Source organism: Sphaeramia orbicularis, chromosome 16, assembly GCF_902148855.1.
Source record: "Sphaeramia orbicularis chromosome 16, fSphaOr1.1, whole genome shotgun sequence".
NCBI lineage: Eukaryota > Metazoa > Chordata > Actinopteri > Kurtiformes > Apogonidae > Sphaeramia > Sphaeramia orbicularis.
The window spans coordinates 36513375-36528301 of record NC_043972.1 but is presented as its reverse complement, the minus strand read 5'-3'; the positions used below and the strand labels follow the sequence as shown (position 1 = coordinate 36528301).

The window sequence follows — 14927 nt, the reverse complement described above, 5'->3', positions numbered from 1 at the left end:
GTTTTATACACTATGTACATATGAGAGATGGAAGGTTACTGCAATATAGCCTTTTTCAGTTACTTTAATATTTATGTCAAATTCATATTCATATGCCTTCACTCCTTATGAGTAAGTTTTTGTTGTGTTTGTCTAATTTCTACAGCATGACCTTGTGGACAGCTCTTGCTTTTCACTGTTCATACCATGAGTGTGTGAAAAATACAATAAACTCTTGAATGTAATATTATTTGTTTCTCAATTTTACCCTTGTATTTTTTTTGTATATTATCACTGCACTTTGCTTGTATTTCTGTCATATTTATTATCATATTGCATTGCTGTGTGTAAGTGCTGTTGTGTTATCGCTGCTGTTGCATGATCAATTTCCACTCTGGGTACAATTAAAAACACTTTGTTAAATTTTTTGACATGTATTAATAAAGGAGGACTGTTGGTCAGTGTATTTTCTATTTTGCCTTCTTTACTGAATACACTGCCAAGTATTTCTTTTTGTTATTTGGAGATTTTGTCTCTAACATTAATAAAAAATAAATGAAAAAATGTAATACTTTCACAGCATATGCTTAAAAGATCTTACCTGACACTGATTACTGAACTAATGCATAGAGCCATTCCTATCTGGCATCACAAGTAGGTCAAATATGAAAGACTTATATGTAAGTATATGTTCTAGATGCAAGAAAAACAAGAGCTGCTAATAATAACCTCTGTTTGAAACAGAAAATATCCAAATGTGCAGACAAAAGGCTGCAGAGATAACACCAAGCCCACATAAAATACTGTTCAAGAACAATTATTTCGTCTTTCATCCACACCTTTCACAATGTCCTCATGCACCCTGGCAAAGGACTGATGAAGCGCTAAGAATATCACCCAGATGTGATGTCACCAGAGGGTAAAATCAGATTTGTCCTGCTAGAAGATACTTTACATTATGTTGACACACTTATCCAAGGTGACTTTTAATGACACACGACCTACATACTAAGTCACAGGCATGTCCCATATAGTATACATTTCACATTCTGTGGCAAGTTTCACATTTAATATCTCTGTCCTGAGTGAGATGCTTCATCCAGATAAGACCATCAATCACTGTCACGTCCATATGAAGGGTTTTCATTGCGTAGAAGAATCAAAGAGGATGGATGGATGGAGAGTCTTGTAAGACAATTTAATGGGCAGATTACATTGTTTTATATCGCAGTTGAAAAATTAATGAAAGCTGCAAGATTCTGAAGTTTGTTTAAGCACATGGTCTGAAATGCGGAAGGCAGCAGTGATTCAGTCTTGCAAAGTGAAGGCCATATTCACTGATCCATGTCGGTTTGAAGGAGATTCCTCCAGCCGGACACGGTAGGAACACACACAGCCCTCAGCAGCGTCCGTAAATCACACTCTCACAGCTCCTCCTTTCCCTCTCCTTTTCATTTCTCTCTCTTGATTTTTTTTTCTTCTTCTTCTTCTCATTTTTACAGTGCAGTATGGAATGCTTGCTCTACAGGGTGGCTGGTGTTCACTGGAGCGATTCAACTCCCATGTCTCACACTCATCCCATGTGTCTCCTATTAGCTACACTCACCAAGAGAGGGAGGGAGGGAGACCGATGGAGAGAAAGGAGAGTCAGGAAAAAAGAGGGAGAGGGGGGAGGGGGAGGAGAGTGAGGAATTTGATATGCTTTGTGCATGAGTGACTTGTATAAAACAAAGACAGGGCAAATAGTCTGAATGTATGTGAAGAGGAGGGGGGGTGGTACGCACATGAATACACAAGAGACTAGCAAAAAAGATTATAATTTATTTCCAGATTTTTTTGCCTTCATTTGCATCTTGTTTCACAAGGAAAATCGAAAATAAAAAATAAAAATAAAAACTGACCGCCATACCATGAAAATGTAAAAAAATAATACAAATAATATGTACTGTATATATAATTATATCATTATCAACAAACAGACAACATTAATCATAATAACAATACTATTGATCATAAACATAACACTAAATTGCTGGTCTCATGCATATAGAACACCCCTCATATACAAAAGAGGAGGTAAATTACTAAAAAGTGAACCAAAAGTTCCACCAGTTCAGAATAAGCGCCTAGCTACATGCAAAGACATAAAAGAGACTCATGTACACATTCCTTCTGGCATCAAGTATTTTACACATACTGTACTTCACTATTGCCTCCCCCCATCTAATATACTGTACAGAGCACAATACAAAACAGGACTGGAGTTCAAGAACATATGCAGGGAAGCGCTGGAGTCTGGATCGTCAACATGGTGCAGTTAAGAGGGACTGTGTGCAACATTTTCACGCCCTCCTCCCTCTTTTGTTAATCCCTTGAAATCTTCTCGCTTCTCTCAGTGGATTTCCCCCCCTGTCCATTAGTCCAGCTTTTTGTTTTCAGTCATTGTCCTTTCATTGTTGGGTTTTTTTTTCAGTGCTTTTTAATTTTGTTTCATTTGTTTCAGTTTTGCACACATTCTCCATGCTGCTCTTTGTCGTAACCCCTCCCTCACAGGGTCTTGTCACTCTCTTTCTTCAGGTGACTGAAAGATCAAAAAAGAGAAACCGTACAACAGTACAGTGTCAGACAAATGTAGCTTTAAGATATTTGAACAATGTCAGTTTTGGTATCCACCTTTTCCTTCTGCCTGTTAGATTTACCTGTGTATGATTAAGCTCATGTACATCCATGTTCATTTAAAAATAGATTTAAAAAAAAAAAAGTGCTCCTTTGCACGCAGGCAGATACCTTTTAAAGCACACATGAAAAGAATATGCCATCTGTCTAGCTCTTTAATGAGTGGTAGAAGGGTCCACATGATACTTTGTTTAAATACCCACATTTCCACATTGGGACTTGGAGTGTGCAAAAAAATAAGGGATATTTCCACTTTTGACACACATTGCCATTGTATTATGACTCATGATCTAAGTGAGATGTGGCTATTTTTGTATCAAATAATCAAAAAGAATATGTGATTTTTTTACAAGGGTGATTTGTTGACTACGTAGAGCATTTCTGTAACACCACAATGTTTGGTTTTTAATGGTAGGTTGCAACATATGCTCGCTTTATCAACTCTAGTTTGGAGTGGTGTTAAGTCAGTCCAAAGTAGAGCCAAAAACATGTTGCTATGATAAAATTAGAACCTGTTTTTAGCGACTACCTCAAAAAAAGATCCGGACAGTAATATTCACACTAATATCCACAGCATATTCTCCCTTTATTGTCCGTATTATGCTGTACCTGTAATACTCGTCCTGGGTGAGGGAGTGGTGGTGATGGTGGTGGATCCACTGCTGTTCCAGGGCCAGTCTCTGGATCTGCAGCTCTGCGCTCTGGGCCTGCTGCATGGCCTGGAGCTGGTGGGCTGCTGACATGGGACCCGTGAGGGAGGATGGCTGGGGGAGGTCACGGAAAGGAGCACCTGGAAACAAAACAGACAGGAGTAGAGGAGGAGGGGGTGTGGACACAACAGGAAAAGAGAGGAGGGGAAACAAAAGGTCAGTCATCCACATCGGAGTCCAAAAGTGTCTTTTGTTGTGTTTTTCAATAGTTTTTAATAGAGAAAAACTGAACGAGTACATGGACGAGGAGCCTTCTCCTCACCGAACAGCTGTTGGCGGAGCACCTCGCTGTCAGTGAGGGGGTGTGCCAGGATGGGGGTGCCTAGTGTGGCTCCTGGGTAAGGGAGGCGTGCCAAAGGAGACCCCGACGCCAACGGGTCCATCAGGGGGTGAACCCCGCCCGCCGCTGGATGCCAATGATGTAATAGGAAACACAGGAGATATTTAATAAGAGTCAAAGCACCAGCAAAATATTATGCAACAGAAGGGAATAAAAGTCAGAGAAAACAGGATTTCACATGTGTTGCAGATTAGATAAATATTACAAAAATACGTTTTAGGTCACATTATGCAAAAAGTGAAAGAGTCTTTTTCTGTGTGCACTGTAAACCTGATTCATCTGCTTGCACTAATGAGCACTGCAAATATTTCCTTGTGTATCTAAAATTTTAATAATTAATCACTGAAAATTCATTTTTTATTAATGAGGACAAATTAAGTGAATGTGAACAACTTGGTCGGCCAAACACTGGTACACTGTCATTGTAAAGTTTTGAGATTCATTCATTCATTCATCTTCTGAACCCGCTTTATCCTCACTAGGGCTGCGGGGGGTGCTGGAGCCTATCCCAGCTACCTACGGACGAAGGTGGTGTACACACTGGACGAGTCACCAGTTCATCACAGGGCTGACATATAGAGACGAACAACCAATCACTTTAGTTTTGAGATTGTAAAATTATTTTTGTCCAGTCTTTTGTTTGTGATTTCACTTTAGCTTTAAAGATGGAAAGTAATGTATTTAGAAATTGAGTCACTTATGCTTAGTTTTATTGTTTCTCTTTTTATGTTGGGTATTATGAAGAAAAGTTCAACTTGACTCAGCAATGCATGATACCAAATACGATTCACAACACCTTGATTCATTAAAAGTCCATTTTATTTTATTGCATGGAACACTGTTTATTGTAGCTTTTATTCATTTTTTTGCCTAGATTTAATCTTTATTCTTTTTTAAATATTTTTTTCCCAGTGTGTGGCATGAGAGTGAAATAACCAAGCCAACAAAAAAACAATAACAGAGAAAATCTCAAGCTGTACTGATTAACTTAAAAACAAACTGTACATGAATATGACCTTAGCACAAAACTGTTCAACACATCAAATGTTAGAATTCAATATGTGGATGTTATGAAGAGCTTGTTGAGTAGTATTATTAGTAGCAGTTGGTACCTGTGTCTTGCTGGTGCAGGTGTAGATGTGAGTGGATGTGTGAATGCTGGTGATGATGAGGCGTCACATTTAGCATCTGAAGACGCCCCAGATTCTCTCCTCCACCTCCTCCACCTGATCCTCCTCCAGTGCCTCCTCCGCCACCTCCTCCACTTCCTCCCCGTTCTCTCTCCCTTTCTCTCTCTCGCTCTCTGTCCCCAAAGGCCGGCAAAGGTGCTCTGTCTCTCTCCCTCTCCCGCTCCCTTTCCCCACTCCTATCTCGCTCATAGGAGGCGGGTGAGCGGGTGGGAGTGGGGTAGGTCTCAGGGGGAGCGGCTGGGGCAGGGGCTGGTGGCAGATGAGAGGACAGGGAGCTGGGAAAAGAAGAATGTGGGACTGGGTGATGAAGTGAGGCAGCGTTAGAGGTCGGCGGTGCAGGTGGAGGAGGAGCTGGCGGAGGAGCAGCGGGACCTGAAGGAGCTGGGGGGGCAGCCGGTGGTGCAGATGCAGGGTGAGAGGGGAGTGAGGGTGGGAGGAGAGATGAAGGAGGTGGATTGGATAGGGACTGAGGAGCAGGAGCGTTGGGAGGTCGAGTTACTGGGGCCAGGGTTGGATTTGGGAGATGTGGAGGGCCGGGGGGAGCTGGGGGAGGTGGAGTGCCATAGATTGACACCTCATTAGCTGCTCCTGTACCTGCTCCAAGGAGCAGGGTGTGTGCATGTGCATGTGCATGTGCATGTGCATGTGCATGAGCACTGGCATGGGCATGTGAGTGAGAGTGAGCAAGGGCTAGAGCCGCTGGATCAGGTATGGATCCTGGGGGGTAAACCCGCTCATCACTCTTAAACTCAAACCCTGGCTTTATTCGATCTCGATGTGCAGCTACAGCATGAGGAAAGCCGACTCCTCCTAATCCTGCACCTCCAATTCCTCCAGGTACTGGGCCTCCTGCCATTCCAGCATGGCCTGCAGCACCCGGACCCCCTTCAAGGCTGCCACCATACAAAAAGCCCAAGATGGCTGCTGCTGTAGCAGCATCAGTGGGCAGGTGGTTTGGGTGAGCTAAAGCGTGATTCTGAAACTGAGGAAGGAAGAATGAGGGGTGGACGTGGGGATGGCCATGGTGAACTTGTGCATGATGGGCCTGGGCACGACTTGCTGCCCCAAGTGGAGACATTGCATGTGGCCGAGCATACTCGCTCAGGGTTCTCAACGCTGGAGTGTCAGGGCCCAAATACGGTCCACCTAAACCTATGCCCAGGGCTCCCTGAGGTCCTCCAACCACTGCTGATGCCCCACCCATGGAGGGCAAGAGGAGGGAATGGGGAATAGAGTGGGAAAGAGATGGGTGTATATGATGTGTTGGAGGAAGGTGGGCATGTGGATGTGTGGGATGATGCTGGGGGTGAGGAGGCGGGTGTGAGATTGGGTTGCCAGAAGAAGAGGAGGAGGAAGATGAAGGGTCAAGAATGATGGAAGATGAGGAAGGGAAGAATAGCGAGGAACCCTGGCGCCCCCCTCCAGCAGCACTGATGTCCTTCTGCTGCTGCAAAAATCAAAAGACAATTAATCAGATCTGCTCTGATCTGCTTTACCCCTCTCCCATTAAGGTGATCAATTTAATCTACATCAAATCCATTAAATCTGACACACTACGTAATTATCACACTCAGATGTGCTTACCTGTAGATGTCTGTCCAGTTCTCTCTCACGCTCTCTCTCTCTCTCTCTTTCCCTCTCTTTTTCTCTCAGGTCTCTGGCCCTCTGCTCAACCTCCCTGCGGGCTCTTTCAATCATCTCATTCCTCTTCTTCCACAGCTTGGAGCCATCCAGTGGGACAAAGAGGACATCACTCCGGGCACACGAGTTCCCACTTCCACGGTCAAGGACCTTGTGAAACCTACAGAATGCAGTACATCATTATTAGAGGCATCAGGAGTTAATATCACCATCATAACAATTATCATTACTGTTAATTATGTCTCATCTCATAAAAAGAGACTGCAGAGTGACAGACTGACAAACTCCATTAGGATGATGTCATTCTGACTTTACCTTGCTGATTGGCTGGCGTGGATGGGAATGTCTACAGGCTTAGGTTCAGGGGAGGGGCTTCTCAGTACTGGAGGTGGGCTTTCATTGTCTTCCCTGTCTTCTATTGGCTCTTCTTTGATGACAGGTGTGGGTGGTTTGCCAGAATCTGGATGGCCTTCACCACCTGGGAGTGCAGTGCTGGAAGCAGGGGTTGTAATGTTGTTACTGGCAGAGTTACTAAGAGGTGGAGGGCCCTTCGAGATATTTTGAGGTGAAAGTGACTGCGCGTTGGTATTGCTGCTATTGGGTGCGCTACTGTTGCTATTGCTGTTAGCCATGTTACTGCTGCTGTTCCCGTTGGAGTGGTAGGTTCCACTAAAGGGAGGGTGGCTGTTCAAAGTACCATGGAAGGGGGAAGGGCGACAACCAGGTGAACAGCTGGATGGCACAGGTAGTGCTCCAGAGGACGAACCAGGTGGATAAGATGAGAAGCCTCCCATCTGATTGGTGGATGGGCTGGGTAATGGAGAAAGAGGTGTTGGAGGAGTCTGGGCAGAGGACTGGTAGTGAGGGGGACGTACATTTGGTGCCATACTTGATGGAGGTGGCTGTGAGTGAGAAGACTGTGGTGGGGGTAAAGAAGGTTGAGGGGGTGGAGGTGGATAAGGAGTATTAGGTGGATGTCCATGATGAGTGGAAGAAGAAGAAGGAGAGAGAGCTGGAGGTTGAGTGGGGCCTCCACGGTTTTGGTACAGAGCAGATTCTCGCAGGTTTGAGTCCCTTTCTCTATCTCTGGGTCCTGACTGGTAGTGGGGGTGAGGTGGGTGGGGGTGTTGGGTTCCTCCAGGACCCGAATAGTCTCGTCCCATGTTTGGAGGCACCCCAGGGGGGCTGATGTACTCTCGATTTGAGCCAGTGGATGGAGGTGCCCCAGGGGGAAAGTCCTTTCCACCAGTGGATGGATACTCTCTGTGGAAATGCTCTGATGCATTGGAAGGGGGCTGTGCCTGGTCCATGGGAGGAGGAAATTCCCGGTTGGATGAGTTTGGGGGATGTGGGTGAGAGTGTGGTGGAAGAGAGGAATGAGTGGGGTGACTGGGGTTGTTTTGGGGTGATGCAGGTGGGTCTCGGTTCAGCATCGGGGTGCCAGGTAGCCCACTAGTTGAACTTGGAGCATTTCCTTGGGTGATGGATGGATTGTTGTTTGAGTTACTGTTGCTGACAACATCTCTTGTTTGACCCCCAAACTCACCCCATCTCCCTCCATCTTTGTCTCTGGTATGGCCCCCTCCTGCTCCATTGGGGCCAAAGTCTCTACTCTGGTTTTGGTTTGGTGGAGGAAATTCCCTCCCTCCTTCCCGTTCTCTGTCCCTTTCTCGCTCCCTGTCTCTAAAAGCTGGACCAAAGTCTCTCCTGTCAGGCCCCATGTTAGGTCCGTCTCTCCCAGAACTTTGAAAATCTCGGGTTTGACCCACTGACAGACCCCCAAAGTCCCTGCTTGGGATGCTGTTTGGCCCACTCATTCCACCACCAGCACTATTACTGTTACCCCCACTACTGTTGTTGCTGCTGTTGCCAATGGGAGCAGAGAACTCCCTGTTGATCTCTCTCCCCCCACACTCCCCCCTCACTCCCCTCTCCCTCTCTCCTGCAGCCCCCCTCTCTCTGTCCCCTCCCCCTCCAGTGTACCTGGGAAGGTACTCCCTGTGGGGGTGGGAGTGAGGATGGGGGAGGTAAGAGGGGTGGGAGGAGGAGTGACGAGAGGACGGAGGGTTGTAAACAGAGGGAAGTTGCTGCTGCTGCACCGGGGGCTGGTGCTGTGGTTGGTGTGGATGGTGGTTGCCAGGGTAACGGCTGTAGCCCCAGCTCCCCTGGCAACCAGTTGCTGTGCCACCCTGCCAGCTGGTGGAGCTGTAGTGGTGAGGGTGGGTGGAGGTTTGCGTCTGAGGCTGGGACTGAGGCTGAGGCTGGGGGCCAGTCTGTGGCAACAGAGAGGGAGGAGTGGACTGAGCTTTATCCAGAAGTTTGTCTGCCTTTTCTATTTTGTCTCTATCTGTCTTAACCTCAGCAGGCAGGTTTTGTCCCCCAAGTTCCAAGGGCTTTAGGGCAGGTGGAGGAGGAAGAGGAGGGGGCAAAGAGTGAGGAATGTTGGGGCTGTTATGGGAGAATTCTCCTCCTGAAATAGTTGTCTTTGTCACGCACTGTGTGCTGGCTTTGGAATTCATTCTGTTGCCACTAAGAGCACCGTCAACACTGGTTGATCCACCATACTCAACTTTACACATCAGTTTGGAGTCCAGGGAGAAATAGGACTTCCTCCCACTATTGCTGTCATTGGATGAATCCCCTGCCCCACGGAGAGAGGGAGTCAAGCCAGAGGAAGAGCACGGAGTGGAGGGGGGCTTGAGAGAGGGACAGTCCTCAATTCTTGCATCCACCTCTCGCTTTTCTCCATCTCCACAGGACTCCTCCCCTCTCCCATCTCTCAGCGCTCTCCTATCCTCCCCTGCCACCTTGACGGCACCTCCCTCTTTGCTCTTATCCCGTTCCCTCTCTCCTTGCTTTGGTGAGTCGGGGCCATCAGAGTCAGAGTCCAGGCTGCCCAAAGGGGAAGCAGACAGACTTGGAGATGAGGAACGATTGTCCTGGTCTATGTCCCGCCCACTGCTCAGACTACTGCTGCTATTAGCCAGGCTCCCTACAACTGAACTCCTGCTTCCCTGGGATTGGCCATCTTCGTTGTCACTCTCACGGGATTGGCTGGCAACTGAGGTTGGAGGTGGGACGGTGGAAGGAGCCGAGCTGTCAGTCGAGTGTGTTGATGTTGGAGGGTTTGGGGTAGAAACCGAGTCCTGACGAGAAAAGATGATTTGATGATGAGGTAAAAATTTACATTTTGAGGCCATAGTATTGTATGTATATTTGTGTAAGAGTGAAATACAATCTGTAATAGCTCAGACAGATGAATCAAAGCTTTACAATTGGGCTTTACTAACAGGTTGATGAAATGTAACACAAACCTGAACTTTCTGCCTCTTTGGAGGAGAGACAAGTTCCTCCCCCTCACTCTCTGATGAATCATGCCCTTGTGATCTGCGACTGAAGCGATTTCCAGCCAATTCCTCACCAGCACCTCTTTGCTAAAACAACACAAGACTTTTAATTCTGTAGTGATGCTTTTGAATCCCTAATAGGCCTATGTCTGTTTTTAGAACAAAGACACGCTCTGGTGCACTCAACACACATACACAAAACATCAGTGTCAAACATGAAACATCAAAGATTTCGATGTGCTAAGCTGTAAAACACACAATTGAACAATACTGACACAGCCTGGGTATGTCTGTGGCAATCACACTGATGACTCATACACTGACAGCACACACATACATACACACACAAAATTCAATACACCGAGACAGTTGTTTATTGCTCAGGACTCTTGTTCTGGCATGCATAGATATAAAGTTATGGTGAAAGTAATGTTTGACAAACAGAAAAAAAAGAGTAGACTCTAACCGTCTGTCTGTCGTTGCGTTCAGGGCGAGTGGGGCTGGGGTGCGGGCGTCTGCCCCTTCTTTCCTCACTTGCCCCCCGCCGTCGCCCACTGCGCATGGGCATCTGCAAAGACCAGTGAAAAAGAGGGATGAAAAGAGAAAGGATCAAATGATAAAATAAGGCAAGGTTAGGGTGATAAAAAAGACATAAAGAAAAAATAAGGATTTAATTTAATTATAGTGGAAAATACAGTTTGTACAAAGCAAAAGAAAATCAGGTTCATTCAATTCAAGGTGGAATGTAGCAAGGGCAACAACAAGTGGAGAATGCAAAGGGGAGGGAGAAGAAAAGAAGAACAGGGCAGAGCAGAGAGAAGTCAGAAGGACATAGACAGCAGAGAAAAATGGTGAGCAGAGGAAAATAAAACATAAACACGGGAACTTTTACACTCCATTTTACAAACAAATAAATAATTAGCATCTTAGTCACTGCCTATTTTGAAATACCACAAATCACGTGTTGTAATCATAATCACTGTGTACTTAATGTAAGAATCTGGTAAAGAATCTGACATTGAGACACAAATTTTCTCATACCGATTCTTTGTGTGTTCTTGTTTTCATTATTTCTTCTTTATATCGTCCATTTTACAACACAAGCCATTGTGAGGGGCTGAACTGGTTCCTGTTGCTTACTGACTGGGCTGCGTACTACACCATGAGAGCTACCAAACCTGTAAAGAAGCACAAACAAAAAGAGCATTATTCAGTCTTAATCTGCATGGAACCCTGACAGAGAATTCAATGTTTTGCAAATGAACATTGGTTCACGTAAGGATGTGGGAATAAACATAACCATTCATTATCTGTAAAACAGGCTCATCTGCACCAAGCGTGTGGACTTTTGTAACATTATGGCCATATGCGTTTACAACTGCAAAAGCACTGTTACAACATTTAAATTCCCAGCATGCTTCACACTGTATGGACACAATTGCTTTTCACTGCTCCCAAAACAGTCTCCACTCAGCACTCTGTCTTAACCACAACAGCCAAAACACACAGGCACAAAAGGTTAACCCACCCATACTAACACAAGGCACTAGTTTAGGTGCTGTATAATTGGGTGCTGTAAGACTGAAATACAGATAAAGGAAATAGTGCAGAGCAGAAAAGGTGCTGATAGGTAGAATGCATTTTGGGTGGCAGTCTGAGGAAGACAGAGGGCTAGCAGACATCTGTGTGGATATGGGGCCACACCCCCCCTTCTCCACCTTCACCACAACATCCCAAACCCACAGCCACTTGTGGTTAACCCACATGACCTGGTTATGGCCAACAGAATCACATGCTCATTTATCCTGCCAGCTATCCATTAGGGAAATGTACAATGTCAAGATCCTTTATCCACATGGGTGTGCCTGACAACATAGGTGGATTACTTCGCAAGGGCCCGTCTAATCCATTCATTCATGTACCACTATGATGAAAAAATGTCTCATGTATATTAAATGAGGATATAAATAGAGCACGCCACTGGATGAAAAAAGATATATTTGGCCGAACAGTTAACAGAGCTTGTGTGCTTGCACACTCTGCTATGCAGCCAATAAATACAGCAGCAACACACTGATTTTTTTGTGTTTGACTCCTAGCAGGCAAGCTCCTGTGGATCCTGTAGCAGCTCTTCTACACATGGCTGTGCATTAATTATTAGTACATGCTGCAGTGACTGATTCACTCAGTCTTAAGAGTTTAAAGCTCAAGTGCCACAATGACTGTATTTGCACACATCCTGTGTATAATGGAGGAAATGCTGTATATATTTTTTACAGAAAACTTGGCAAAAACATGATTACGTTTATTTCTATTTATATATAAACACCTAGTATTCTGTGGGTACCTGTGTACATATGCATCTCAGTTACAGGTGGCATCACCGGCCTGTCGGTCCTCTGGCAGGTCCTTGGCCATGGTCAGTGCACAACCAGGACGCAAACACAACACTATCATACCCCAACATTACCATTACTGATCCCTCTGCAAGCCTATACACAAACACACAACGACAGACGCATACAGCACATGCATTATCAACAAATCGAGCACTGCATGTGATGCAAAGCAGCATGCAGTCGCTCTGCTTACATCACCAGCAAGCGAGCACTGCAACGACTCTTTCTTCTTTCTTCCTGCGAATGTTATTGATACACATGCAGAGGGGACCGGCCAAAGCCGCTCTACTCTACAGACTGCCACGGCGGAATACAGTCCACCTACGGCGGGTAGAGTCGTGTTCAACAGCGCATACACGTTCACAAACAGAATGGATGCCTGTGCAGTGTTTTTTTCCTAGACGCTGCACATCTTAATAGAAAGATGATATGGAATGGCGAATCATGGCATTTCGCACCGGCTCTCCCTTCCCTTTTCTCGCTGGAATGTCTGCTCTACGTGCACTATGTTAAGATGAATTCACCGGGACATAATTTAGCCGTAACGCAGGAGTATGATGATAATTAACGCACAAAGGAAAAAAATGGGAGGGAGTGCACGAAACTGGCCAGCAGGAATAGCTCCAAATACAGAGTATAAGCATCCATTTTTCCTTCTCCTTACCTATAACATCCAGCGATGCGTGCTCCCACTCTCACTCTCCCTTTCCTTTCTCTCCCTCTGTTTTGTCGTTTTATGTTGCACGCTGACACGCACACCTCAGAGCCCAGGCGTCTGTCAACAGAGGCTTGTGCTGGCTCATATTGCATCGGGCTCCGACAATAATAATAATGCAGAAGAAATCCCTTTCTATTCGTTGCAGGAAAAACCAGGGGTGCCAACTGAAGACTGTACAAATTGATGCGTACCCTCGCCTCTTCCCCACCCCCTTTCGCCCCTTTTTCTTTTTTGCCCCCCCTCTCCCACCCTACCTACTCCCCCTCTTCCTCTAAGACGACTTGCACTTTTTTATACCCCTCCTCGGTCTTACAGTCACAATTTTTCAGCGGAGGGGTGAGCCAGAGAGAGGGATGCACGTCGGGTGAGAGAAAGGGAGAGAGGAGAGGGCGTGATTTGCATAAGGAGAGAGAGAGAGAGGGGGGGGGGGGGGGGGGGGGGCTGGAGGAGGAGAAGGAGAAGGGGAGAAGGAAGGAGAAGGAGGAAGAGAGGCGCAGAGAGAGGGCCAAAACTCTGAAGAGGGAGGGGATCAAGAGGGAGGGTCTCTCTCTGTTGCCTAGTCCCTCCAGAGTCACCTTTACTGTATGGAGAGGCTGTGCTTCAGACTGAATCTCTGTCCATGTGCCATTATCTCGCGATGAACCCCAAACGAGAAATGTCCAGTAGGTCTTTGTTCTTAGGTGTAGCCTACTTCACGGTGAAAGGTAGCACGCATAGGTGAACACAAACACACAAAGCTTTATGGGTCTTTTAGCAACAATGTGAATACTTAACAAAGAAGCCCAACTCGTTTGGAGGGGGATAATTAAACAATTAACAAACGAGCGCTTAAGCCGTGGCCTGTGTTGTGTTATGTGTCTGTCCAGCAGCTCCCTGTCTGTCTGTCTGTCTGGGAAAAGCTTGCAGCGGTGTGTCCAGTCAAGCGGCTCTGCAGACCTCCTCCTCCTTCTCCCTCTCCTTCTCCTCCTCCTCCTCCCTCCGCTCCGCTCCTGTCGTTCTCGCCGTCTCTCCCCTCACGCAGCCCCCTGTCCCGTCTCCTATTGTGTGGTAACCATGGCGACCCGGCCGGAGACTGTGCCCGGTGCGCCTGCGCGGCTCCAAACCTTCCTTCATCATCACCAGCAGCCCGGCACGAGCCGTGACAGAGCGGGAGGCCTCGCCGCGCTCGCGCCCCCTCTGCTGCTCAGTGCGTATAACGGCAGCGCGTGCGGAGGATAATTAACAGGCGTGTTTTAATCAGGGACAGGTGCGTGCGCTTCTGTGTGTGGAGAAAACAGTGCAAAACAATGTTTACAATTACTGTCGATTAGCATATGTATTACATAAGAAAATCCACTACTGCTACTGCAACAACAGCTTCATTCATGCAGGGATTTACGCTAGTTTATGCTCATATGCCAACAATATGCCAACTATAAATTGAGGCAACACAACCGCATAATTTACTTTAACTGTATTTTTATATATGGTAGAGTACTTCTTTGCCTTCCCTGCCTGCCATTGAGTGAATTTAATAGACTCACATAAGGAATTACTCTTAAATAATTATGAGTATTGCCTTTTTTCATTTCTCCTTTTCATAATTATAATCTGATATGTAAGAAAATAGTTAAATAAGAGTTTTCAGAATCTCATCAGATGTGTTTAATAAGAGACATATCGCAATGTCAGACTTTACTGGTGCTTCACGAATACATTCACATACTGAAAAAAATGTATGAGTGTTTGAATGCTTTGAACGAATTATATACAGATGCTTTTTCTTTGACATTTCTGTCATAATTGTCGAGGTAATCCCATAACGCGTTGACTAATTTCTCTTAAACAATAAATTCGGACATAATCCCAGTTTTTTGTGTAGCCTAGCTAAGACTTCTCAGATATACACATTAGCCCAGACTTGATCTGTTTGGTGCTGTGTTTCACT

At 45.9% G+C, this 14927-nt stretch overlaps 1 protein-coding gene across 6 annotated transcripts; it reads right to left on the bottom strand.

Moving 5' to 3' along the window:
• Window positions 1–2371: 2371 nt before the first annotated feature.
• atn1 (atrophin 1) lies at window positions 2372–13198 on the bottom strand. Of its 6 annotated transcripts, none has more exons than XM_030157487.1 (10): window positions 12947–13198; window positions 10925–11061; window positions 10350–10451; window positions 9851–9970; window positions 6852–9682; window positions 6480–6696; window positions 4818–6342; window positions 3604–3771; window positions 3265–3445; window positions 2372–2560 (listed from the first exon to the last, which is right to left on the bottom strand). In XM_030157487.1, the coding sequence occupies exons 2-10, from the start codon at window positions 10949–10951 to the stop codon at window positions 2527–2529; spliced, it is 5205 nt and encodes a 1734-aa protein (XP_030013347.1). In that variant the 5' UTR covers window positions 10952–11061; window positions 12947–13198; the 3' UTR covers window positions 2372–2526. The 6 variants fall into 6 exon arrangements, 5 of the variants coding, with proteins under 5 accessions (XP_030013347.1, XP_030013349.1, XP_030013348.1 ...); XM_030157489.1 differs by having other exon boundaries at window positions 3628–3771; XM_030157488.1 differs by having other exon boundaries at window positions 4818–6339.
• Window positions 13199–14927: the final 1729 nt, after the last annotated feature.

Coding starts and splice junctions, on each gene's coding strand:
- atn1 (XM_030157487.1), bottom strand. CDS start 10,951: ATGAAAACAAGAACACACAAAGAATCG. Junction 10,452..10,924: donor CAAGAACACACAAAGAATCG/GTATGAGAAAAT, acceptor TGGTCTTTGCAG/ATGCCCATGCGCAGTGGGCG. Junction 9,971..10,349: donor AACGCAACGACAGACAGACG/GTTAGAGTCTAC, acceptor GTGTTGTTTTAG/CAAAGAGGTGCTGGTGAGGA.